The sequence below is a fragment of the Corvus brachyrhynchos genome, unplaced genomic scaffold, assembly GCF_000691975.1.
Source record: "Corvus brachyrhynchos isolate BGI_N302 unplaced genomic scaffold, ASM69197v1 scaffold106, whole genome shotgun sequence".
NCBI lineage: Eukaryota > Metazoa > Chordata > Aves > Passeriformes > Corvidae > Corvus > Corvus brachyrhynchos.
In genome coordinates, this window is record NW_008238834.1 from 6001752 (window position 1) to 6026332 (window position 24581).

The 24581-nt window shown below is 39.2% G+C and overlaps 1 protein-coding gene across 13 annotated transcripts in view; it reads left to right on the forward strand.

The window, feature by feature from the left end:
- PTPRM (protein tyrosine phosphatase, receptor type M) overlaps positions 1-24581 on the forward strand; it is a 457910-nt gene that overhangs the window by 135680 nt on the left and 297649 nt on the right. For all 13 annotated transcript variants that reach the window (XM_017738297.1, XM_017738298.1, XM_017738300.1 and 10 more), the window contains exons 4-5: positions 12521-12599; positions 15573-15688. In XM_017738297.1, coding sequence (XP_017593786.1) covers positions 12521-12599; positions 15573-15688 — 195 coding nt within the window. The remainder of the gene's footprint in view (positions 1-12520; positions 12600-15572; positions 15689-24581) is intronic.

Consider the following 24581-nt stretch of genomic DNA (forward strand, 5'->3'; position numbering starts at 1 on the left):
TTTCTCCTTCCTGTGAAAATACAGTCTATGTCTCCACAAACAAGTAACTTAGTTTAATAAGAGCAGACCAGTAGCATGGAGATGTTATTGAAGCTCCTCCATCTTCACGTGAAGTTTGGAAAGTTTTAATTGTATTTTATTTGTTCCCCTGTACTCAATATTGTTACCATACTTACGGTTTGAAGCTTTCTGAAGAAAAGCCATCCCAAAGATGGGGGTTCCTTGACTGCAGACCTCCCTAGGAGGTACAGTGTTGCTCTTCCACCATGCTGTTCTTGAAAGCAACACCCTAACAGCAGCGCCCCAGTTACCAGTGTCAGGCGTGGCAGAGTCTTGTTTCTGCATTTGCTGTTTCAGGTAGCCAGGTATTTGTTGCCCCATCATATTCTCATGATAGGTTTGGCAATGTCCACTGCAGGTACTCTGGGAGGCTACAGTGGACTCCTTTCTGTGGCTGCAGCATCTGATCTGTGAGGACGTCTCAAGTGAACTCAATTTGTCCCTTTTGAGCCCTTTTTCTTCTAAGGAAAAGAAAATGCTGAAGAACTTTCTGGAGTCTTTTCTTCTGTGATTGTTTCACCCACAATGAAACAGAAAGTCCTTCTCCAAAAGATGAGTTTGGAGTGCCAGGAACATTTTATTCTTGGAATGTGGGATGCCTGGCAGTGGATGCAATACTTGCAGACACGAAAGAGCATACTTATTCATTTCCTTTTGCCTCTGCTAGTGTGTTCCTAGGTTTGATAGCTGGTATTCAAAGGGTCCACATTTGCATCCAGTGTTCTGTCCGAGGTTCCTAGGAATTGGTGCAACTGCATTGTCAGGGCTTCCTGGAAAGGATTCAGGGTAGGCTTACGGACATCTCAGCAAACTGTATGATGTGGATCTTTTATAATTGTCTGCAGGCTCGATGAGGTAATACTGGTGCCTTTTCTAGAGGGGCAGGCATTATTAGCAGAGCTGGGGTTCACTTCAGCATGTGGGAGAAGCTGTGTGCTACCTGACTCTCTGGAGCATGAGGCTATATCCTGATCACAAAGTCCAAGCTCGGTTTAGTCATACATCTGTCAGGGTGAAAGGGCAGTGTGTATTTTGTTGCCTCTCAGAGTTCAAGGAGTGTCTAGGTGATGCTCTCTGTCATATGGTTTGGTTTTAGGTACTCCTGTGAGGAGCAGGGAGTTGATATCCATAATATTTAAGTGTCCTTTCCAACTCAGGACACTCCAATGGTTCTCTGACCTTACATCAAGACCTCACGTTACCAATTTGATACTAGTGTTGAGAACGCTTTTCAGTGCTGCCAAAAAGCCTTTCTGTCTTCACTGAAATAATGAGGACCAGCCTGTGGTGTTAGCCTCAGTGGATGGTGGGAGAAGAGGATAGAGCACCCCACAGACAATTTTGTGGCTGACATTGAATGTAACTCAGTGGTTTATAATGTGGAATGTACTGGAAGGTTTTGTGAATGTGGTGGGTGGTTCAGGAGTACTGAATACTGAGTAAATGTGTGACTGTGTCACTTCTGTCCAAGTCTGTAATGTCCCCATCTGTATAGTGAATTAGTAGAGAAGTTTCCAGTTTCCTGTCTTCTGAAAGGAGTCTGGTTTTTATGCAGCAGAACTGCTCTGGAATCAGCAGTCAGTAAGAAGAGGGTTGTGCTTCAAAGTCTCACAAGTCTCACTCTAGCTCTGAATCAAAAGGCTGATGTGGACAGGGCAATTTTAGTAGAAGAAGCCTTGACTCTGACTATTAATTTTAAGGTAAATTAACATGTTCATAAAAATACATGCAACCTCTGAGTGTTTCAAATGTTATTAATGTAATTAATAATAATCTGTGTCAGATTCCTGACAATATGATACATCTAACTGATGTCTGAGTAATAAGGGTGTTTGGCCATAAAAACAGAAGGATAACCTTTCCCATCCTCTTTCTCTTCAAGACCTGCCATCTGGACTGTTCACTGTTATTCATAGGTGAGCCCTTACATACTTGGATGGGGTACTGCAGTTTAGCAGATTACCACACATCAGCTGATGTGTAATAGATGCCTGAGCCTATCTGTAATGGATTCTATGTGCTCTCCTTGCTGCTGGAAATGTTGAAATTTCTGCATAATCTTTCTTTCACTGTGGAGTACACTAAGTCATTTTCTTTGTATTTGCTGCATATAATCTGAAATAATACCTAGTCAGGTACTGCAATTTAGCTGATGTGCCAAAACATCTTATGCTATGTTAATATCCATGGCGGTGCAGGGAATCACTGTTAAATACTGTAACTTCACTGGTCTTATTGTAAATAAGCTCATTTATTCTCGAGGAAGTGCTGTCACCATTTCAAGAGCTTACGGTTAATTGTCTCCGTTTTTGGTTGCCTCCATCCTCTCAGAGATCTGTGATGCAATTTCCTCACTTGAGTGCTGACATTTGCAATTTTTCATTGTTTCTGAACTCTTTTCATCAGTTTTCATATTTTTCTTCTTCACAGAGTTTGTTGTGGGGGAAGGCAGGAAGTTAGCTGCAAGCAGCTGGGAGAAGGGCAGGAAGACGAGAGAGGGTATATGTGGATCTTTTGAGAATATGGCTCCAAGTTAGGTGACAGCTCAGGTGACTGCATGAATAGTGGGGAAGACAAAGGACTCACTGATGGGTGAATAACATAGTACCAAGTCTGTTTCCTAAGCTGCTATTCATTTGAGTCCAAAACTCCAACATCCTTTGGCACAAATGCATGTGTTCCTCACAAAACCTCCCAGATACACAAAACTTCCTCCCAGTGATTTTCTGAGTTTGTCTGACCTTATTGAACATAATTAAGAAAAGCCCACTAAGAAGATTTTTAGGGAATGACGGAGCCCTTTTTAACTTTTCTTATATGAAAGTTGGTAGTTTCCCTATGAGTAATCTCCAAGAAAAGACGTGACATTAAGAGGTGAAGGGACAAAACAATGTAATTGTGTGATTGTCTTTGTTGTGTTTTAAATCACATAATCCATGTAGCCATCCATATCTGTGAATGTTTTATAATTCCATTCCATTAGCAGAACATCTACAAAATGCAAATGAAACCAAAATGTACCAAAGAACTCTGAGGACAAATTATATACTATGACATTTCAGAGTTATAAAATTTATACAATTCAATATTTTTAAAAACACAGTGTGCTGTGTCTGTTTTGCTGTTGAAAAATGTAGGCAAAATAACTCCCACTAATGGTAGCTGACTACAAATCAGATTATGTAGTATGGAGTGAATTTTAATCCATCTTTTAAAGTTGGTTTGAGCCATGTATTGTGAATGCATACAAGCATAGTGTTCAAAAGACTTAATAATTAACAGTAGTTTATTATTGTAGCATCAGTTGCCCCAGCTTGTTAATGCTTTTCAGGTTGGGTTTCTATTTAGAATCGACTCTTTAGAAGTACAGTCTCTGAACAAAATAATTAATTTCTTTTAATGTACCCTTCTCTTTTTGCCAGGTAATTATTTGTATATGTTTCACACCATAGGTAAGCTGTACTACATATATATCACAAATCACAATTATAACCTGCCTGTAACAACACTAATTGTGGATTACTTGCTGATTATCTAAATTGTCAAGTATTCTGATGATTAATGATGTAGTTAATTCCATAATTAATGATCTTCCAAGTACTGCGGCCTAACATCTGCCATTGATTTTGGGTTATGTCTGCATTGCTGTCCAGTTAGCGATAACAGTGTACTTGCAGTAACATGGCTTCAAGATGCCAAACACCTTCTGAGAGTCCAAGATAATCAGCACAGCTTGTTCTTTTCTGCTGTGCCTCCTGGTCTCTGAGCTATTTGTTTTGAAGTAGCTGGTGTATTTCTGCAGGTACTAGTCTTATTTCTGTTTTATAAAACCGCTGTAGGAGTGCCCCCCTGAGGGAGCATTGCCTTCCTCTTTTTAACATTGGTCATGGGAGAAATTGTTTGCTTCACTGAGCTACTGTCTACTTGGTGCATCTTAAGCAAGAGCATCAAGGAGTTTATCGTGCCTTTGGAGACAGCCTGCAAACAAAACTGAGCTTCACATAATTCCTAAGACCTTCGCCCTCCTCCTAACTTGAGTAGAATTAGAATGTACACAGAAAAAGAGAATTGAATGTTACACAGATTTTTCTGGTTAGTGGCAAGATTGTTTTTAGATTCTTGGGATCAGTCTCAATAAGTTGAGAGGCTCTAAAATTGATGCTTTGAGATATAAGTCATGAAAAGGCTGCTCACCTAGTGAGGACAGGGTGACAGGGGTGTTTTTTTTTGTGTACGTTTTTATTTTCTTTAATTCAAGTCATGAAAAGGCAGCTCACCTAGTGAGGAGAGGGTGACAGGGGTTTTTTTTTTGTGTACGTTTTTATTTTCTTTAATTTTTGGATGTTTTTTCTCATTTGGATTTTTTAGCAGGAGTAAAATCTGGTGATTTCAGGGTTGTTTCCCCTAGGTTAGTTAATGATTCTCAGACCAATTAGTAGGATTTAAAATACATTTTTCATTTTAGAAGTATTGCCATTTTGGAACATTACAATATGCAAAATGCTACTACAGAGTTGAGTCTGGTAAGTGGCTTGTGTTCCCTGCTTCTAACCTTTCAAGCGAGCAATTTTGCACAGCTCCACTGCAAGTCACATACCATTCCCCTATCAGTTTTTATATTTTGAATTATTTTCTTTGTACTTTGCTGGAAGTCAGTCATGGCAGCAGTGAACTGAAACAAATCTTGATTAAACAAAACAACAAATGCTGCAGATTTAAAATCCAGAAATGGAATTGAAAGGATTAAAAATAGCTTCCAGTGGAGTAACACAACTGTCTGTACCACTGCACTGTCTTTAAACCTAAAATCCTATGAAGCTGGAATGAGAAAATGGGGTAAGAGCCTGGCAGTAATTCCTGATCCTTTTTAGTAAGGACACAAAGGAGTTGCATGGTATCACTTCACAGAGATGAGATTTACCCTTTACCATTCTGACACTTTCCCCTGTAAATGAGGACTTTAGGGAATAAGAAGCAGTAGATCCAACCTAACTTTTAAAATCTGGACTTAAACATACATTTTTTCATAACCTGCTTTGTACATGTTTTGTTTGGAGTTTGTCTCATGTAATGTACTTAAATCCTCGTCTAGGACAGAGCATTAAGCTTCTTGTGCAATAAAGGTTAGGCTCACATTTTTGTGTGTTTTGTGTGTTGCATTCAGCTGCACACACACAGTTCCTGAACTGTGCTTTGAACTCCAAAGAAACTTTGAAATGCATATTGCATTTTGAATCACAAACCTGTGTCAGGCATCTTAACTAGCTCTTCTTCATTGACTTATGTGCTTTGGCAATAGCTATTTTGAGAAGGATGCACCAGGGCAAACCATGTACCTAAATTTAAAAACCCCAGCAGTCTAGAAATGGTCACAAGTAAGGAGGCATGCATTTTTTGTCACGTGCACAAGGCTCTGTTGCTTTTTCCTGTCCCTTGCTCCTAAACCAGAAAAACATTTAGGCTTTCAGTAGAGAAATACAAGACAGCAACTGGTTTAAAAACAGAGAAGACAAAGATTTAATAAGCCATAATGTCAGGAGTTCAGTTTTCAGTCTGGCTTGCTTGTTCCTTTGTGGTCTCGGATTGGCGGCAACCACCAAAATGTTGTTTCACCTGCTTGAGTGCGCGTGAGAGGGCCAGGTGGTAGCTGTGCAGGAGTGAGAGGTGGGAAGGGAAATGGCAAGAAGCAAATTCCCAGCCAGGGAGGCCTGAACACATTTTAGGCAGCCCACATCAATAAGCTGTGATGGACCTCTGCAGGGCCTGGGAAGGATCGAGTCAGGAACCTCCCTTCACATGGCTTTGATGAGAAAGCAGTTGCTGCTATTGTGGCCTGGTGATAAGGCAGATAGTCCCTAGGATGAGTCAGAAAGGGGAGAAGAATTCAACCCACAGGGTACAAGTCAGTGCCAATTTTTTGGAGAGAAACTGTTCCCAATGCTTTATAAAGTACAGTCAAAGAAAGGTGCTCCATGTGGCAAAGCAGAGCAGGGAGAGAGGAGAGTGCAGCGTGTGATGCAGCACTGCCTGCTCACTGGGGATGCAGGGGGGCAGGACTGTAGCCTGAGCTTAAGCAGCTTTCTTAATACTCCTTTCTCTTTCTTGTTTTTGCAAAGGGCTATTTTTAAGTCGTGTGAAGGACAGTGTTTATATTAGGTACAATCCACCTTTTGACTGAAAGTGTTGTAATTTTACAGCAACAAAGGCAGGAATTATGGAGTGAGGTTGTGTGGCAACAAAACCTGTTTATTTCTATTGTTCTTCGGAACAAACGAGTTATCTTGAGTCGCACATTTTCAGCGGTAAGCATTTATGTTGGTGAGCAGACTCCCTTTCTTTGTTCCTATGTAGCAAGGGGAAGTGGCAGGAATGAAAAGCTAATTTTGCTCTTCAGTGAAGCAGGGAGGATCAGGGACAGTGCCGTGCTAAGCCGCTTCCCTGGTTCCTGTTTGGCAGGCCTGTGACGGAGAGAACGGTGTAAAACAACTCTCAGGGCAGTGTTCAGCAGTTTTTCCTGAGCAAATGAATTCCGTGTTTTAACCAGTTGTTTCCGGACTGATAAGGTGGCGGAATAATAGGCAAAAAATCCAAGGGCCGCCCAGTCTGACATTGCTGGAGTGTTTTCTCTGTTTTGACTGGAGTCTTTTGTATTGCCTGCAGGTGTTGCATCAGCTGTGAGAAAAGGCAAAGTTTGGAGGTGGGAGTAAAAAAAGTTAATGTTTACAAGCCAAGCTACTTTTCAAATGGGAAATGATGGAGAAAACTGGATATGAATTGAGTTTCTAGGTTTTATTTCTAGTGAAATTACTAGGAAAACTGATCCAGATTTGTGAAGAGTCTTGACATCCCTATTGTAAGCTTTTCAGTGAATAAATGGGCTACCAGAAGTGTTACTCAGGTCTCTCTCTCACAGCATGTAGCTCTCTTACCAGGGCTTTCAGAAACCTGTAATGCATAGGATCGAATTCCTTTTTTAATTTAAAAAGGAAAAATGCTTAGTTAGATACTTGAGTCCGTAATCTTCATTCATCAATTTAAATAAAACAAAATATTGAATTTGTTTACAGCAGTTGATAGTATTTCACAGCCTGTGAACAGAAGAGGGATTGTATTACTATACTTGGAATGAACTGTCATGTTCATAGAATCATAGAATGATTTGAGTTGGAAGGGACCTTAAAGATCATCTAGCTCCAACCTCCTGCTGTGTCTTGCACACCTACCATAAAAACAGGTTTCTCAAAGCCCCATTCAAGCTGTCCTTGAACACTTCAAGGGATGGGGCTCAGTTTCTTCAGGAAACCTGTGCCAGTGTTTCACCACCCTCGCAGTAAAGATTTTCTTCCTAACATCTAATCTAAATCTACCTTCTCTCAGTTTAAAACCATCGCCCCTTGTTGTATCATTACAAGCCCTTGTGAAAAGTCCAGCTCTCCTGTAGGTCCCTTTTAGGTACTGAAAGGCCATAGAAATATCTCCAGGATGTATATATGGTTATATGTATACCTGTAATGTGGTGTCCCATAATGAGACCAAGTTGAATAAAGCTCTGAACAATCTGGTCTAGTGAAGGCGTCCCTGTCCATGACAAAGGAGTTGGAACTAGATGAGCTTTAAGTCACTTCCAGCCCAAACCATTCCATGATTCTATGATCCCTGGAGCCTTCTCTTTTCTAGGCTGAATGATCCCAACTATTTAAGCTTGTCTTCATAGGACATGTGCTCCAGCTCTCTCATCATCTCCGTGGCCCTTGTCTGAACTTCCTTCAACAGGTTTCATGTCCTTCTTGGGCGCCCCAGAGCTGGATGCAATACTCCAGGTGGGGTCTCACTGGAATGGAGTAGAGGGGGAAAATCACTTGCCTTGACCTATTGGCCGTGCCTGTTTTGATCCAGCCCAGGATGCAGCTGGCTTTCTGGGCTGCAAGTGCATGTGGCTGGGTCATATTGACCTTCTCATGCAGCAACACCCTCCAGTCCTTCTCCTCAGGTCTGCTGTCATTCCATTCTGACCAGTCTGTATTTGTGTGTATTTTTTCTTTTATACATGTGTCAGCATCTCTCTTTGACAATGGTATGTCACTACTGGCTTTAGTGCCTCTTTCCATTTACAAAAAATAGCGTATTCCATGTCAGAAGAGATAAAAAGTTGCAGTCATTAAAGTTGGTATCAGTTTGGCTGTTGATTTTAATGGAAGCACGATTAAATTGACAGTATTTGAATTTGTAATACTTTTCTTTGGAACATACTGTCTTTAATGTCAATAATTGTAATTCAGTTGTATGTCCAACTGGCATTTTCTTGATGCACTGCCTGGCTTTTTTGTGTAATGGCATTTTGGTATTTTGTCTAGAGATACAGCAAGGCATTTTAGATCATTCATTGAGTTTTTCTTTGCTGTTGTCATTAGCAGTTCTTATTCAGTTGTTTCAGGGTTGTAGTTTCTGCCTATGAACTGAAGGAATGGGTTTATGTTTAGAATCTACAAGGTTTTTTGTCTGTGAGTAGATTGCAATCCTGAGGTACTTAAAGCCTCTCCAAGAGACTGTAGCTAAGCTCCCCTGTTATGAATTACAGAAATTATTTTGTGATCTACTCAGGTATTGCGTAAGTATTCTTTTCTAAAGCTCACGTTATTGATCTTGCTGGAAGTCAGGTAGGTCTTTAGGAAAGACACTCTTATGCAGCATTTTTAAAAAACAGTTAAGTCCTTGTGTCATGGCAAAGCATAGTCTCGGAAGTGATCTTGCAAAGGGGTGCTTACAGCTTCCTCTGTGACCTGACAGAACCTATCAGCTGGCCAGTTTGAATATGGACAATTCTTTAAGCCACTTAAAATTGTGACCACCTCTGTGATCCACAGTTAAGAATAGACACACCCCGGGCAGAGCGCTCTCTCGTTTCCGGCGCTGGGACAGGTGGCTGCGGGCCCCGTGTGGGGGCCAGCGGGCCCGGCCAGGCCCTGCTTTGGCCAGGCTGGGCCAGGCCACGCCCCCCCCGGCCCCCGCCTCCACAGCCTGCTATGGGCAGCCGGAGCAGCCCGGCTCCCCCTCTCCAGTGCGGCCAAAATTCAGCTGAAGCTGCACCACTGTCCAACCAAAGATCATGTGACCAACAGCGATAAGCGACATTCCAGCTGCAAGGCCCGGGTGAGATTAACCCTTTTAGTGCTGTGATGAGCTGAAAACCTGAGGGAAAAGAAAGAGGAGATGCTTAAAACTGAAATTCTGTTGTGAAGCTATGATATATCAGAGTATCCCGTTGTAATTTCATGAAGGCATGGGGGGTGGAGTGTTCAACTTGTACTTGTGAGCAAAAGCATCTGTGCTGAGATAGGCAGATGGCTCCCAGGGAAGGAGGAGGGCCTCTGTTCTTAGGGATGAAATGCTCCCAGAGATGGGTGAAGAGAACTTTTGTTTCTGAACGGCTCAACCTTAAAATGGTACCCCATTAGCTCAAGAGTGGACCCTCGAAAGCAGTTGTGGGAAAAGCTGCAAGTCAGGGAAGGGACTCACATGTGAGCAAAGAACCAGCCCGGGCGGCTGTCTCATTGTGATAATGTTTTCATAGCATGGGCAAGAGAGACTCCTTTTCCTAAATGGACTAAACAAGGTTATTATGGAAGTGGTAAACAGACTGAACATCTCAAGGGTTGTCTTTTTACATTGTCACTGGGAGAAGGGAGAAAGGTGGGGGGAGGAGAAGAGTTCTGAAGGTGTGGTATGATTTTTTTTTTTTCCCCTCTTTTAGGTCTGTTAATAAACTTCTTTATATTCTTTCAAGTTTGGTGCCTGCTTTGCTTTTCTCCTAATTCTTATCTCACAGAAGGTAAATAGTAATGAGTATTTTGGACCAAACCACTACGCTAAATTGGTGTTTCTGCCTGGTTAAAAACCGAACCCACTACACCTTGTTATCTGGCAGTCACATTTTTAGCAGAAAACTTCTGACTGGTTTGGCTGGCTGCCCCACAGGTCTGCATGTGCCAGTTCCTCAGGGTATTTCATAGAATTTAGCATGTCTGAAAGTTGAGAACCTTTGTAGTTGAAAAAAACTACTTTACTCTGCAGTGATGAGATCATGGATCAGGTAGGCCTTTCAGATGGCTTTGTGCTGCTCTTCTTATGCTGAGTGCTCCATAAGAAAGAGAGGGTTGTTTTTGGGGATTTTTTTAAAGTTATGTTTCAGTAAAACCCAGGAAGTTAATTGTTGGGGTGTTTTTCTTCTTAACAGAGAAAACTCAAAGCCACTAGGGAATGCAGAAAACAAAGGTAACTGTCCCCAGCCCACTGTGTTTTTACAGGCAGGTCTTTGCATCCATACCTAGATTCAGTTATCTCAGGGACTTAGTTTGTGGCAGCATATTTCCCTGGGAAACTTCTCCGTCACTTCTGAGGCCTGGTTGTCTGCTCCCTGTTCTCCACTACTGTGTTGCAACATCTGTGCCTTAACTGCAGGTTCCTGGGGCTATGCCATGGTTCTCATACCCTATGGTCTTTCAGATGTTCTCTGCTTGAAATAGGCTTGGTAGCTCTTCAGGAAACAGAGCAGTCTCTGCCTTCTTTCAAAGGCACCAGCATAATTTTTTTTCCCCCAGAGATTGTTATACAAGTGGAGTATGAGCAACTTTGTCGCATTTGTTAATAGAGAGAAACGCTTGTTCTTTTTTCAAAGGTCAGTGGCTGCAAACAGGAGCTGCATTCTTGGGGCTTGCACTGCTGTTAAAACTTAGGGTTACTTTGTGCACATCACCTCTCTATTTCCATTTCAAGGTTGTTAAGATGAGGGTAATAATCACGGTTAGAAAAGTTGTTTCAGGTCTCTGAATGCAAGTTATTCTTTGAGTCTTTGCTCTTTATCTTTTTTAAGAACTTCTGCTTCCCAAGATAGTTAAGACCAATTCCATCAGGAGATTTTCTTCTTTGTAGGAATGAAATTTTGAATGGTGTTGCTCTGGGTGTTCTACTAAATGCTGGGAGCCAAATCCATACCCTGTTTAGCCTGTTGCTGTGGATCAATAGTATCAGCTTTAAGAGCCAGTAGAGTGCCATCTAGCATTTAGAAGGCCACAGACTGAGGCTTGTGACCGAGCAATCCTTTTCTTGCAGAACTTGTTTCTGAAAAATTTCTTTGGCAGCATTTGGACTTCGCTCTTTGACACCTTGTGGTTTTTTCTGGCTGCATGGTTCATGTAGTGGCGACACTGGCGCTGTAGGTTGAAACTTGGCGTAGACAGGAGGCAGAACTAGAATGAAAAGTAATTTTTTCCTTTTCAGCCAGGTGAAGTTAATCCAAATTTACAGCAATTTTACTCCAGTGAGACTGGAGGGAGAAATGGACAGAGGTTAGGAGGATCAAATCTGGGAGAGAACAACAGATTGGTGTCCACAGGCAGAGCAATGAGAAAGAAGGGAGAAGGCAGAGGCAGAAGGGCATGAAGGTTTTTCTCTCCTCAAGGTTTGTTTTAAAATCAGAATCAGTGTTCTGACAGTGTTTATTCAACATCAGGAAACTGTGATATATTACGGAGCTGTATGTTACCCTCGTAAAATGTTTGCATTTCGTATCATTCAGTGAGGGATATGGTACGTAGTGTGTGCATCTGTTCCGAGGTTAAGCACAACATATGTGTGAAGAATAATTTCTAAGCTTTGTCTTCCTCAGGGTGCTTCCTAAGACCAGTTACAAGAAGCAATTAGAGTTAACTTCCTGAGCAAAAGTGAAGTATTAATAACAAAAATAAAAATCACAACCTGGATTTTAGCGTGTACTTCTTGAGCATTGGTTTGGCAATGTACCTGCTAACATTGCTGGCATATTTTCTCCTATTCCATAAGAACATTCTTGGGATGTTCAAAGCTAAGGCTGCCAAACTTTGGAGAGGTTTACTTTAGAGTGTACTCAATTCAAATGACGAGAACGGTCCATTTATTTTGTGACCTATTTATAACCATTAAACAAACCGTGGCAAATGGATCTGCTTTACTTAATTCACTGCATTTGGTGAAAGATTAAAAGCATGGAAAATACATTCCTGAAAATAGGTGTGTTTGTGTCTGATACCCTGCAAATCTCTGTATACTACAGAATTGTAGTTTTTAAAATAAAAGCAGTTCATTCTGCAAGACAAAGAATTGAAAATAAAATACCAGTCTTAAGGTGTTTATTAAATAACTACTTTGGCAGACCAAATAATAGGGAGATTTGGTTATTTCTGCTGTGAGCTATATATGATCCTGCTTGTAAATCTCCAAAAATGGTGTAAACATGAAAAATTTAATTTAAGTTCTGGTTAATTTTAGTGATAAGAACAACACATATTGAGGGTTTTATGATTGTGTTTTGTTTTCCAGGTGTTCTTAAGATATTGAAAGAATTGATGTATTTTTCCATAACAGACTGTTTTTATATTCCCTGTGTTCCAAAGCTGCTAACTGAAATTCTCTTTCTGCTTCTCAGGTTGTTTTTGAAGTGGTTACTTCAGGTCACCGTGGATACGTGGCTATTGATGAAGTGAAAGTTTTAGGACATCCATGTAGTAAGTACCTGTCTTGTCTTGTAAAGCCAGACCCCCTAAAATGAACGTGCCACTATGCTTCCATAAATGTGGAGCAAAAGATGAGGAAGATGTCAGAAAACAGTGTCACTGCTGTAAATACAGGCTGGTATATATAAAGTGTTGCTAGCATGGCATCATTGCACCTTATTGGCTTTAAAGACATCTCTTTTAGGTGCACCTTGTGTACAGCACTTAGCATGAGCCCCAAACCCAAACTGGGCCATATGGCAACTCTTTAGGACAAAATCACCAAGTCATCATGGTTCTCTGATTCTAAGATTTGTTGATGAGTTTTCTGTCTGCATCAAAAATTCAGTGCAGCCACATTCTGAGACATTACGGGGAGCAGGTGAACAACACAGCAGCTGACTATATAAAATTATTTTTTCCAAGGCTTAGAAGGAAGAAAACTCAGCTGGCTGAGGTCTGAGGCTTTGCTCATGTTCATGGCTCAGTTTCTGCACTGTTTTACTTCTTTATGTTTCAGATATGTTTCTTTATCCCATTATTAAGGATATGTAATACTTAATTAACCTGAATTGTCAAAACAAACCTTGTAAATAAAGCTTTAATGACGCAAATTTAAAGACATAATTGAACAAACTACTTAAATCATTACTTCACATATATTCTGTTTGTTAAGTAAGATTTATTAAGGTCGTACATGGAATGGTAGGTTGTAATCTTACTGACCAAATAAATGACTGAATGAGGAAGAAGACACCAACTTCTGTGTGATTGTTCCTCTTATACCATGTTGAGCTTGTATGCATTTATTGTGGCTTTTAAGTAAGAGCTGTGATTCCAAATAAATAGTGCTCTGTCGAATAGTACTGAAGCACCTCATAAAAATGGTTTTAGTGTTAATGGCAAGAAGACACACACATTTCTTCAAATACAGAGACACTTATGCAGAATCAGCAGTTGTTATTTCTGAGTCACTTATTTCTAATAAACACAGCAGGCTCTCATCTTGTTAGAAAGTATATGTGCTTCTGCATTTTTAATTTATATACTTGGTTCAGGTAGGATAAGTCTGAAGCATCATTTTAGCAGCTTACTAATTTTTTTATACAGATTTTGAGAGGTTTGATCTGTGCATTTGTACCAATCAATTCTCAAAACCTGCAAATAGCTCATGTTAATGTGGAGACTGAGTTATAGCCCACAGCATATAGAGTTCTAACATAACAGTGTTGTAATGCAAAAGCTTTAATGAAAAGTTCTTTGATGAAGTAATTAAAATGTTAGAAATTAAGACATCAAACCAGTTAAATTGTCTAAAGAAAATGGAAAAAGTGTGAAAATCGAAGTAAAACTCATCTGTGTTTAAAACTTTGTAAAGCTCGTTATGATATTCTTTCTGTTTATTCCCAGAAAAAGTAGTTCTGGAATTATTAACTCTATAAACAAAAATTGAAATGGGAAAAATATTTGATAGGCAGTTGCCTGGGTAGTACAAACAAAGACCAAGCAGAAGACAGGTTGTAGGCACGAAGAAATGAAAGGGGTGGGTTGTGGTAGATGGGTAAGGGTTTTATGGTTTGTGTGTGTGTGTGTTTTTAAAACCCAATACACTTCTCCACTTAGGCCATACCTGGTAATTCAGAAAAGCTAGTTTTCTAGAGTTTAAGAAGATCAAGGAAACAGTAAAATCAAGTGGGGGTAAAAGCAGATTTAAAAAAAACCCAAACTGACAGCTGAGAAATGGGGAATATACTGAAGAATTTTACTGAATAGTCTGACATTAATAGTTTGATGGGCAGAATTGGATAATTTTGTCTGTCTGTCCTAATTGGGAAAGGTTTTAAGAAAAAACAAGGCAGTATATGTAATAAATTTGCCATAAGGGTAGTTAGGAAAATATTTTATCCCATATTTAGATATTAATTGGAGCTATTTTATTCTATCTCCTCCTTCTTATGCTGTCTTGCACTGGATATTTAGCAACTTTTTCTTGACACTAGCTATTAATAAATTCCTTAAAAATGCAATTTCATCCAGCAATAAGGCTTTTTAAGAAAATGTGATCAACACTTTAAATTATTGTAATGCTCTGCTAGAAAATAGATGCTTAGTTTGCCAGTGTACCGCTAGTACTAAGATTTTCATGTTGAAAAGCAATGTTCAAAGCCTGGCTTATCTGTTAATATAGACAGTGCAAGAACTCTGCCTGGCTGCAGTAGGATTTGAATAGGCTGGGGAATACTGTGCCTTAAGGGATAGGTTTCTGTATAAAATATCTATGTTTTTTCTGTATTATGTGGTTGACTCTTCTTAGTAAAACAAAAATACACACTATCTTTTCTCCTTCAGGGGATGTAGTTCTTGTTAGAATATCAGTTTCATTCATTAGGTTACTTGTAGGAATGTTGCTTTAATTTTTACTGGGATTGTTTTCTCTTTCTAAATGAAAAGTAAGCATTGATGTGGAGAATATGTGTTGTGTTTTGGGGTTCTTTCTGCAGTGCTGTTGAAAGGAATTGTGTTTGAAGAATACAGCTGTAGTTGCTGAGGAGTGTTATGTTAGTATTTTAGCTGTTTGGTGGGCTGCATTCTAAAAGATCTCTTCTACAGACACTGTACTTGGTTAAAAAGAAAAACCTGTTCCCCTGATAGCATCACTTAACTTCTTACTGGCTTGTCCAGTTGGTAGTGTAAGCATCCAGTAGGTTTGTCTTCAAAACATTATTAGTTTCCAATATGATCTTTTTTAATAGATTGTTATTACAAGAGGAGTGCTGAGCTAAGATAATTTGTACAGCAGGAGCAATTAAACAGCACCCTTCTCTTCTGCTCTTTCCCAGGCATGGAAGTAAACCAGCCTAGAATCTAATGTGCAATCAGTGACTTGAACCTTTTAAAAGAGGAACTATTTTGCTTGTGTGGTGTATTTTTTGTAGCCAGTACTTTGGTCTTGCATAACTTCAGCACTTTTATCTTTTCCAACAGCAAGAACTCCCCATTTCTTGCGTCTTCAGAGTGTGGAAGTCAATGCAGGACAGTTTGCTACTTTTCAGTGCACTGCCAATGGTGGAACAGACTCAAGTGACAGACTCTGGTTACAGGTAATTTCTTTCTTTCCTTGTGCACTGAGATCTGGAGAGAGGAGAGACTCTGAAAGGAATGTAAAACGTGAAAAATTATAGGCCTGTCCATTTCATCAATATTAGATTTTATAGTGCCTTTGAACTGCTGCATTGTAGGTATTCTGTTGTAGAAAATGCTACTGGAAGATTTTCCTCCCTTGTTTCAGTGGAAAGCCTTACTAAAAATAAAGGTACTGTTTTCCTTACATGTGGTGGTCATGAGTAAAGGCTAAATCCCCAAGGAAAAACACATGACTTTCTTATAATTAAGTCTGTGCTGGCTAACTGCAATATTATGCATAATGATTTTCTTGGCTTACCTCTATCTCTGTTTAGTATTTTCAGCTAAAACTGCATACTTACAGTTTAAGTGTAGAGAAGACCAGTATGACAGTCAGATCTGACCTCCTGTATTACAGACCCAAAGAATCTTACTTATATTCATTGAATCCATTATTTCTTACTTAATCAGTAATGTAGCTTCTGGGTGGATGTCAGATCTTGATTTAAAGTCTATCTCCAACTCATTTTCTTTCAGTCAAGACAGTGTTCCCTTATTCATACGTGTAGCCTGGTATCAGAACCGTGCCTTTTTGCTTGATCTCTTTTTATAATGGGGGTGCAAGTTTAACTGCTGTCTTGCTGCCATTATTACAGAGTTGTTCCCTACAGCAAACAATAGTCAGTCTTTGGACTTAGCGTTGGGAATACACTAGCCTCCACATCCCAGTGATTTCCATACATGAAAACCAACATGCCAGAACAAAGACATTGTCTGTGAGAAGGAAGTAAAGACAATTAAAATAAATGAAGCAGTGTCTGAGGAGATCACTCAGATGAAGCTGCAGTAAGTGGAGAAAGAGGAATAGGTGAAATTGGCAATGGTAACAGGTGGGACTTAGAAATGAAATTCTCTATTTTTGCAGTTTAAACAGTTTCAGGCTTTTACTGTACTTATCCTTTTCCATTGCATTTGCATTTTGTAAATTATTCGTTTAAGTGTGACAGGTTAAACAGCTGAGTCGTTGTAAGAAATCTAATACACAGAAAAATAAGCAAAATCACTTGAAAAGCAAAGCCTCATATTTACCTGTATATGAATAATAGACTGTTATGTCTGTTCAGAGAGTCTGATCAAATACAGTGAGGGCAATGAAAATCTCCTTTGGTTTTATTTGGGTTTGCATGGGTATTTCCAACCTCTTGGTGATACAAGGCTGATATTTTTCTAGTACTGCAGCCCCTTAAAGAGACAGTATTACACTGTTGAATTGGTAGAATTAGACCCCTGTCTTTCCTATGCCACCAAGATTTTTTGAAAGAATGATTTTTCTAGTCATAAAAGGGTTTAGCATGTATGGGAAAATAATGGGTTGCTATTTCATCAGTTATATCCTTTCTAGAAGCTTTGAACTTTTGCATAATGCTCTATTGTAAGACGAAGGTAGAATTCAGTATGAAGAAATCCTCATGCCATTCAGTTTTTCTATATGTTTCAGGACAGTATCATATCATATCTTTAATTTTTTTCACAGAATTTAGGATACACATAAATTCTTTACTGGGCTGGAATGTGATTTCTTTATTGTAGAAATTAAATATCCTTCTAGATTTTATGTAATACAAAATAATTTTATTAACAACATAACAATTCCAAAATATCTTGCTGAGCTTAGTTGAGTTGATTCCTTGTTATTACATGATTATATGATTTATTTTTTCTTCTATGTGAAGGATAAGAGAGTAGTGACAGATGGACTTTTAGAGGAATTTATCTTCCTGCAGGGCCACTGTTTATTTATTCTGCCTGTACAACTACAGGTCCCTCTGGTAATCAGCCTAAGGTTGTGCAAATTCCAGGTGTGCCTTTGCATAAGAATGTTTCAGAAGTTGACAGGATCTCCTGGATAGCTTGGATTTATTTTTGTGCTTGTTTGCCAGTTTCCACAGATGTCTGCTGCATCTTACAGTAAGACTGATCAAACAGCTCCATGTGTGGGATGCTGCAAATCGAGGCTATGAGATAACAGTTCCCTACAGGATCAGCTGTACTTTAGCGCACTAGGTCGTTATCGGGGAACAGATCCCCAGGCCTTGCAGCTCTCCATTCATCACCTGACTCTCTGGTTTCATGGTGTGCTGCTGAGGAATTTTGTATATGCCTGTGTGTGACATCTCATGACACTGCTGCAGGACTATGAGTACAGTGCAGCTGTCAGTAACAGCTATCAGAAAACATGGTATCTTCTACATCATGTGACTGGTTAAATGGACATTAAAGATCTTTTCATTCCCAGTTGCACTAAACCCAATATTCAACTACAAAACATCTCAATAAAATACATTCTTATATGCTCTAGAGCCAGAATAAAATGAACACCATTCTCTGGGAATATTTACGATAGCACTCAGGTAAGAGGGATTCAGGTTTTTTCATGCAATCTCTATGATGTGCCTAGTTTGTTCACCAGTAAGACTAAGACTTTTCTACTATCCTTTTGGTGGTTTGTTTCATTACACATATAAAACCTTAAGGGCAAATCATAGTAAATAAATAAATAAATACAGTTGAGTGATATTATCAGGGGCTTCTCAGCATTTCTGCCATCTAAGTCATATCAGGAGGCCTAATCTGTTTGGATTTGACAAATTCAGAATACTATTCAGAGATAATTTGCTCCCAAATGATTTCCAGTACCTGTCATTTTTTTTCAGATTCACATTGTTAGTCTGAAGTACAGGTAAATTGCCAGGATGAAATCACAAACCCACTGAATTCAATGACATTTCTGCAGTTTCCAGTAGTGGCAGGATTTCACTACTGTACTTCTGTCTCTTTTATTTAGTACCTCTCTGCTTCTATGCAGCAGACTTCAAATTGAGAGGTACACATTTATCTTGTGAACAAATTCTTTACTTTTTACAGTCTGCTGGACCGTGAGGGCGATATGTTCTTTAAAACAAATGCATAGCTGTGAGTTGGTTCATTATTTTAGTCTCCATGTCTTTCCTGAGTACTTGTTGGAAACAGCATAGATGTTCTTAGTTTAATAATGCCCAGGCCTTGACGCAGTCCTAAGTGAAATCCATACTTCACTTCCCTCACTTTTTTTTTTCTCTTTTCAAGTCTTTCCCACTCTTAGTCCCTGTGGAACATGAAGTCTGTTAATTTATGGAGTATTGTAGAACTTTTTGCAATTGCAAGAGCCTTGAGGGAATCACAATTCATATGGTAGCTGCCCAAATTTGACCACTGAGGCATGAAATTTGTTTCATGATGCTGTGATCAGTATTTACTCTTTCGGGAAAGGGAAGACAGAAAGCTATTTACCTTTTGCATGGTGCAGAGAAACATTTTTCCTCATTCCACTAGGCAGCCATAATCCCTAGTTCATGAGCTATGATCACAAGCTTGTCAGGTTATCTGACAATAAATTGTGGGTGTTTTCAGAGATACCATTTCAGGTTAAATTCAAATGAAAGGACTCAAGAATACAACACAGTATCATACAAATTTGGTTTTGTCATTGTAATGAGTGTCTGGTTAATAAGGTCATTGGTTAGATTGTATGTTTATGAATTCATGTCTCCACTAGCTTATGTTCTAAATGTAAGCATACCTTAAAAATAAATCTGAATGTCTGTAATTAACAAATGTGTCTAATTTGCTTACATTTTCTTTTTCACATCTGGGTACAACACAGGTTATTGCCTGTGTGGGAGGACTCTTTCTCTCCTACTGAATGGTTGAGCAAAAATGTCATTCCTGTGCTCCTACTGTTGGAAAGAAATGAACAGGTGGAACCCAGAACAGTTAATGGTCATATGAAAGCAACTGAGACAATGCCTTCTGAAAAGCCTGTTAGTTAGTAATTCAGTAAATTGGCACAGGAAACTCAAATCTGTATTATAGGAGAGAGGGTAGAATTTCTTTTTGGAAGTAACTTGCTTTTGGTGCAGAGTATTGGCTGCAAAGAATTGTCTTGGTTTTCCTTAGCTTCTCAGGCTAGTCTTCATCTCTTCATTTGCCCATCCTCATCTGCTGCTTCTCCTTATTTGCAGTGGGTTCATTCAGTTCCCTCTGTGTGCTACTTGTTCTTAGAATGATCTACAATATGATTTCCAGGAAATTGTTGTCAAATCATACCCAGGTATAATGAAGTTCCATTTTAATATCAAACACAACCTTTTGATATTGCAATTGCATTTTTCAGTGTGCTTTGACCCACTGTGAGTAGCCTTTCTTGAGAGAGGTTCCTCAAACAGTGGAAAGCTATAGCTGATGAAAAAGAGAGGTCATCACTTCCCTGCAGTAATTGTTTTTTCCTGGCTTTATTCTAAAACATGGGTGAAATGTAAATAGTTACTTTAAAATGTAATTCTCAAACACATAACTTTGATTGCAGAAACAGAGAACTAAAAGTAGAAATTTGATGAAGAGGTGCAGATAACCATAGGATCTCAGGCTATGTCTGACAGCTGTAGTAAGCACCATCATCAGATTTACCAGTAGCAAGAGACTAATGGATATTTTTTGGTAGAAGGGGAGAGGGTGAAATCTTTCATACCTTGGTTTATGCATGCAGAATGTGTACCATTTCATTTGCAGCCAAGAAACTAAGAAATGAACAATCACTTTAATGGCCAATCGCTCCTCTACCTTATGTAAATAGTTTATTTCCTGGATTTGGCTTTTCTTCTTTCCTGAAAACTATCTTTCACCTTATTCAGTGTATTTTTCTTTTTTTTTGTTTCCTCGGTAATCTTTTGCTGAAGGTGTGAAGACTATGAAATATTTTATTCATCTATATACAAAACTACCTGTTGTATGCATTATTTATTATTTTTTCAAAGGAGGAGATGTAGTCCTGTGTCAGAGGGAGTTCTGGAAAGCAAATTGTTTTCCTCAGGAGTACACACATACCTAACTGAGAGATATCAAAAACATCCTTGTAAGAATGTAGAGCCAGTGAAATGACTCTTGGCAAATGATGAAAATCAAATAGATTTATAGGATATACAAAACAGTTTGTGTGTGTGTGCATGTGCTTGTTTATGTAAATTGCATACAGTATCCCAGAAGGTGAATGAAGTTCTGGACTTTTGTAAGAATTTTTTGTTGCGCTGTAAACTCTCTGAGACTTTCACATAATTATCATTTTGGGTGCCAAGTTTTGAAGCACACGAGGGAAATAATGTTTCAGCCATTTTTGAGTACTGAGATAATGGAGCAGTACTTTAACTGTTAAACCATACACATATGTAACAACTTGGTAACATAAACAGGTGGATGTTACATTATGTTAATGTAAACTCTACAATGAAATAGGCCTGAAGATGTTCTTTTGAACATTAAAGTACTTGGTGCTTGATGAGTAGGTGCATTTGTGTACTACAGGAGTGCACAAGATCATTTTTCCTCCTGCTCATCAATTGCTCAGTCTTCCAAGACTGGTCAAACCACCTTGTGCACTGCAAATTGTCTAGAGTCCATTGCCTTGAAGAAGAGCTTTAATGACATCAGTCAACTAAAGATTTTACCAAGACTGCATGCATCCTGAAGCCTGTGCATCCTGGTGTGTTTTTTTAGTAGGTAACCTGAGACGACTTCACTGTTAGAAGAAAAATTAATGTCCTGTAGGAAGGGAAACTACATTTTACTGCATAGATGAAAGTTCAACTTTTTTTTTTTTCAAATTTTGGTGAAATTTTAAACATTATTTCCAGGTTTTGGAATGTTAATTTCTGTGTGTCCCCCCTCTTCATTCCAGTATGTATTTAGAACATTTTTTGCAGTATATATTCGGTATTTTCTATTAATTGTTATTAACCAGGTTTAGTTGTTTATCAGTAATTGCACAGTAACCTTACTATGTGGCAGAAAATCTTCTATGAAGAATCGAGTACAGGAGGCTTATGATATGTATTGTGTTTGTGTTAGGCAGTGTCTAAGGAGCTGTGATCTTTGGCGAAACCTTTTCCATCATTATCTGCCTTATATATGAACCATCTGATGCATATAATAGACTTTTTTACATGGGCTTACTGGTTTTATTCTTGTCTGAATACAGATTTGATTCATACTTCTCTGATGCTAAGATGTCTCTTACGGTATCTTCAATTATTAGTGATACCAGAGACTAGGAGAAGTTGCTAATTGTGGAGTTAATGACAAATCCCACTGAACATGCGTGAGAAGCAAAATGTCACCTTGAAATCAATCTGTGTCTGAAGTGTTTTCATGTCAGTGAGATTTCAGAGCTGGCCAGCAGCAATCTTTGAGTCCAGTGATTTTAGTAAGGTGTGTGTGTCTGAATGTGTTTGGAGTGTGGTGGGAATGTACATGAAAGGTGCCTTTCCGCCAGGTTCTCTGTTGTAGATTAGCTTCAGGGACACTGAGGTACAGCAGGCGCTGTGTACTCCTCTCACTCTAGCACTATGAGCAGTGAAAGGCGCAGCTGAAAAAACTCAAATACCTGATGGTACAGCAGCTACTGAATCTGTAGCCTTGCATGACTTGTATGAGATGGTGCCACTGTAACAGAGGAGCCAAATATAAGCCTTATATTCTGTCATGGAGAAACACCAAAGAAGCCTGACCAGCAAAGCCGCTCTACAGGCTAAGCCTCCCAATCCACCCAGACTGCAATGCCTGGCACAAAAAAGCCAAATGTTGGTAACCATGAAGAAATGTCAGTGAATTTTGTTATTAATACTAAAATAAATCAGATGGAGGTAGGTGGAAGAATAAGTGTCACTTCTATCATCATGTATGAGCCCCATCATTCGTAAATTGAATGGAAATGTTACCCAAAATATTCTGGTGAAAATACTTGACTGAACAGCTGTGAAGTTTTATGTTACAACGTTACTCAATATCCTTAAATCAGAAACTCTTCAGGTCAATAAGCGCAACAGACCATGTTGGTAGTGATGCCAAAAAAGACGCTTTTGTGGGTATAAGAAAATGTGATTATTTTATTAAAAAACCCAAAACACTAAGCAGCCCTTGATGCAGTAGGAAAAAAGTACTGTAGATAGAGGGAAGACGTGTTTATCTCTCTAGTGGTGCTGGTCATCCATCAGGTTGCAAGGCGTGACAATGGGTGGTGTCCTCCAAAGGCCTTCCTTCATCACCTGTCTAGCGGAGGTGGGGTCTGCTCTGCCAAGAGTGTGCTTGTGACATGGAAATAGGCATTTGGTATCCAAGTAGTATACTCAACAGTACCTGCTTATGAAGGCAACATGGGGTCTGAAAACTTCTAATAGAGGCATTAAAGTTTCTGTCTTGAAAAAGCCTTTTTATCACAAAAATATTGCTCCTCATCTCTGTCTCTTTGGTAATCTCCTGTGTTCAAAAGAGATTTGAGAGAAAAAGTAAATCTGACATTCACAAACTGTAGAAGTTTTGCTTTTAGAGGTACACTGTAAACTCAGTTAAATCCACTGGGCCTTTGTTACGGACAACAGCACAAAATCTTAAGAGAACTGGGGAAAGCTTGGCAAAGTTTGTTTGCAAGTAACCTGAGCAATTGGTGGATTTTGATCTTCCACATTTGCTGAAGTTGCATGTTATATCTATAAAGAGTGTCAGAAGTACCATGCAAGAGAGCTATTATTATTTTTATATTACAAGAATGATACAAAACTCAAATTCTGGACAAAATACTTGTGGTAACAGGTAGTAGTTCTTGTTCCTTCTTCCTTTTCTCTCTGTTTTAGATCTGTGTCTCAGGTGCTCAGAAGTTATTAAATATTAATGGATTGACTACATACATTGATTTGTAGAAAATTTGCTTGTCTGCAGACAATTATGGACATAAGTCAGAGGGGATACACATAAACCTATCCCTTCCTCCATCCCCATATATACTCTCATTTGATGGAGTGACCCATAAGAAAAGTTGTTCCGGGATTACCTTTATCAGTCAAACCTTTTTGAAATTCTTGTCTGAGTTTAAAAATGAAGCAACCCAGGAAGTGTTCACTATTCAAGAAACTCGTTGTGATGTGTTAGTCTTCCAGTTATTCTGGAGTGTTAAATAATAAAATGGTGATTAGCAGACCTAAGATAATGAAACAAGGAATATAGTGAAACCGTTGACCTGTGCCACAGGGGGCTGGTTAAATTCAACTTTCCTTTCAAAAGTGCAGGATGTTGGCCTGTTTCTGGACCCTGAATACTGCCTTGATATGAAGCACTGTTCAGCAGCAGTAGAATCACTTAAGGACACATAAGAATTAGGAAACTAATGAAATAAATTCAGTAAGCTTTCTCTGCTGTGTTGGACCTTTGGGAGGAAGAAACAGTGACCTTTACCATGAATACTGTAGGTAAAATGTACAAACTTACTGCTGGAAGGTATCTTGTTCAAACTGGAGTTGAGGAGAGCCTTTTTTTTATCCCCCCCTTTCTCCCCCTTTTTTTCTTTTTTTAAGAATAAGGGCTGTTGAAGCTGTTTTGAGGCAAGGAGAACCAAAGTAAAGTTTAAACTAAGTTTAAAGAGAAGATGATGGAAAGGAAACAGACCACTGGAGAAGATGAGTGTTGGGGGTGGGAGCTGTTAAACTGTGACTGGCTCAGTAATTAACACCTCCAGCCAAACCCCTCTACATCAGCTTCCCTGTTAGGTGAACCAACTTGTTCCTTCCCTGCTACACTACTGATTATTACTGCTATGGTCGTGTTTATTCACAAATTGCACTGTCAGTATCACTGTCAGTATTCTTTTCTGCCTCTCTTTTCACCATTCATTCCTCCCATTTGGAAGAATCTTTTCAGGAGGCAGTAGCTCAGCCCTTAATGATTTGTCATCATCAAATCTATGTGTGTTTCTTCCTTTGCTGCTTCTTCCTTCCCTGTTTTGTAGGA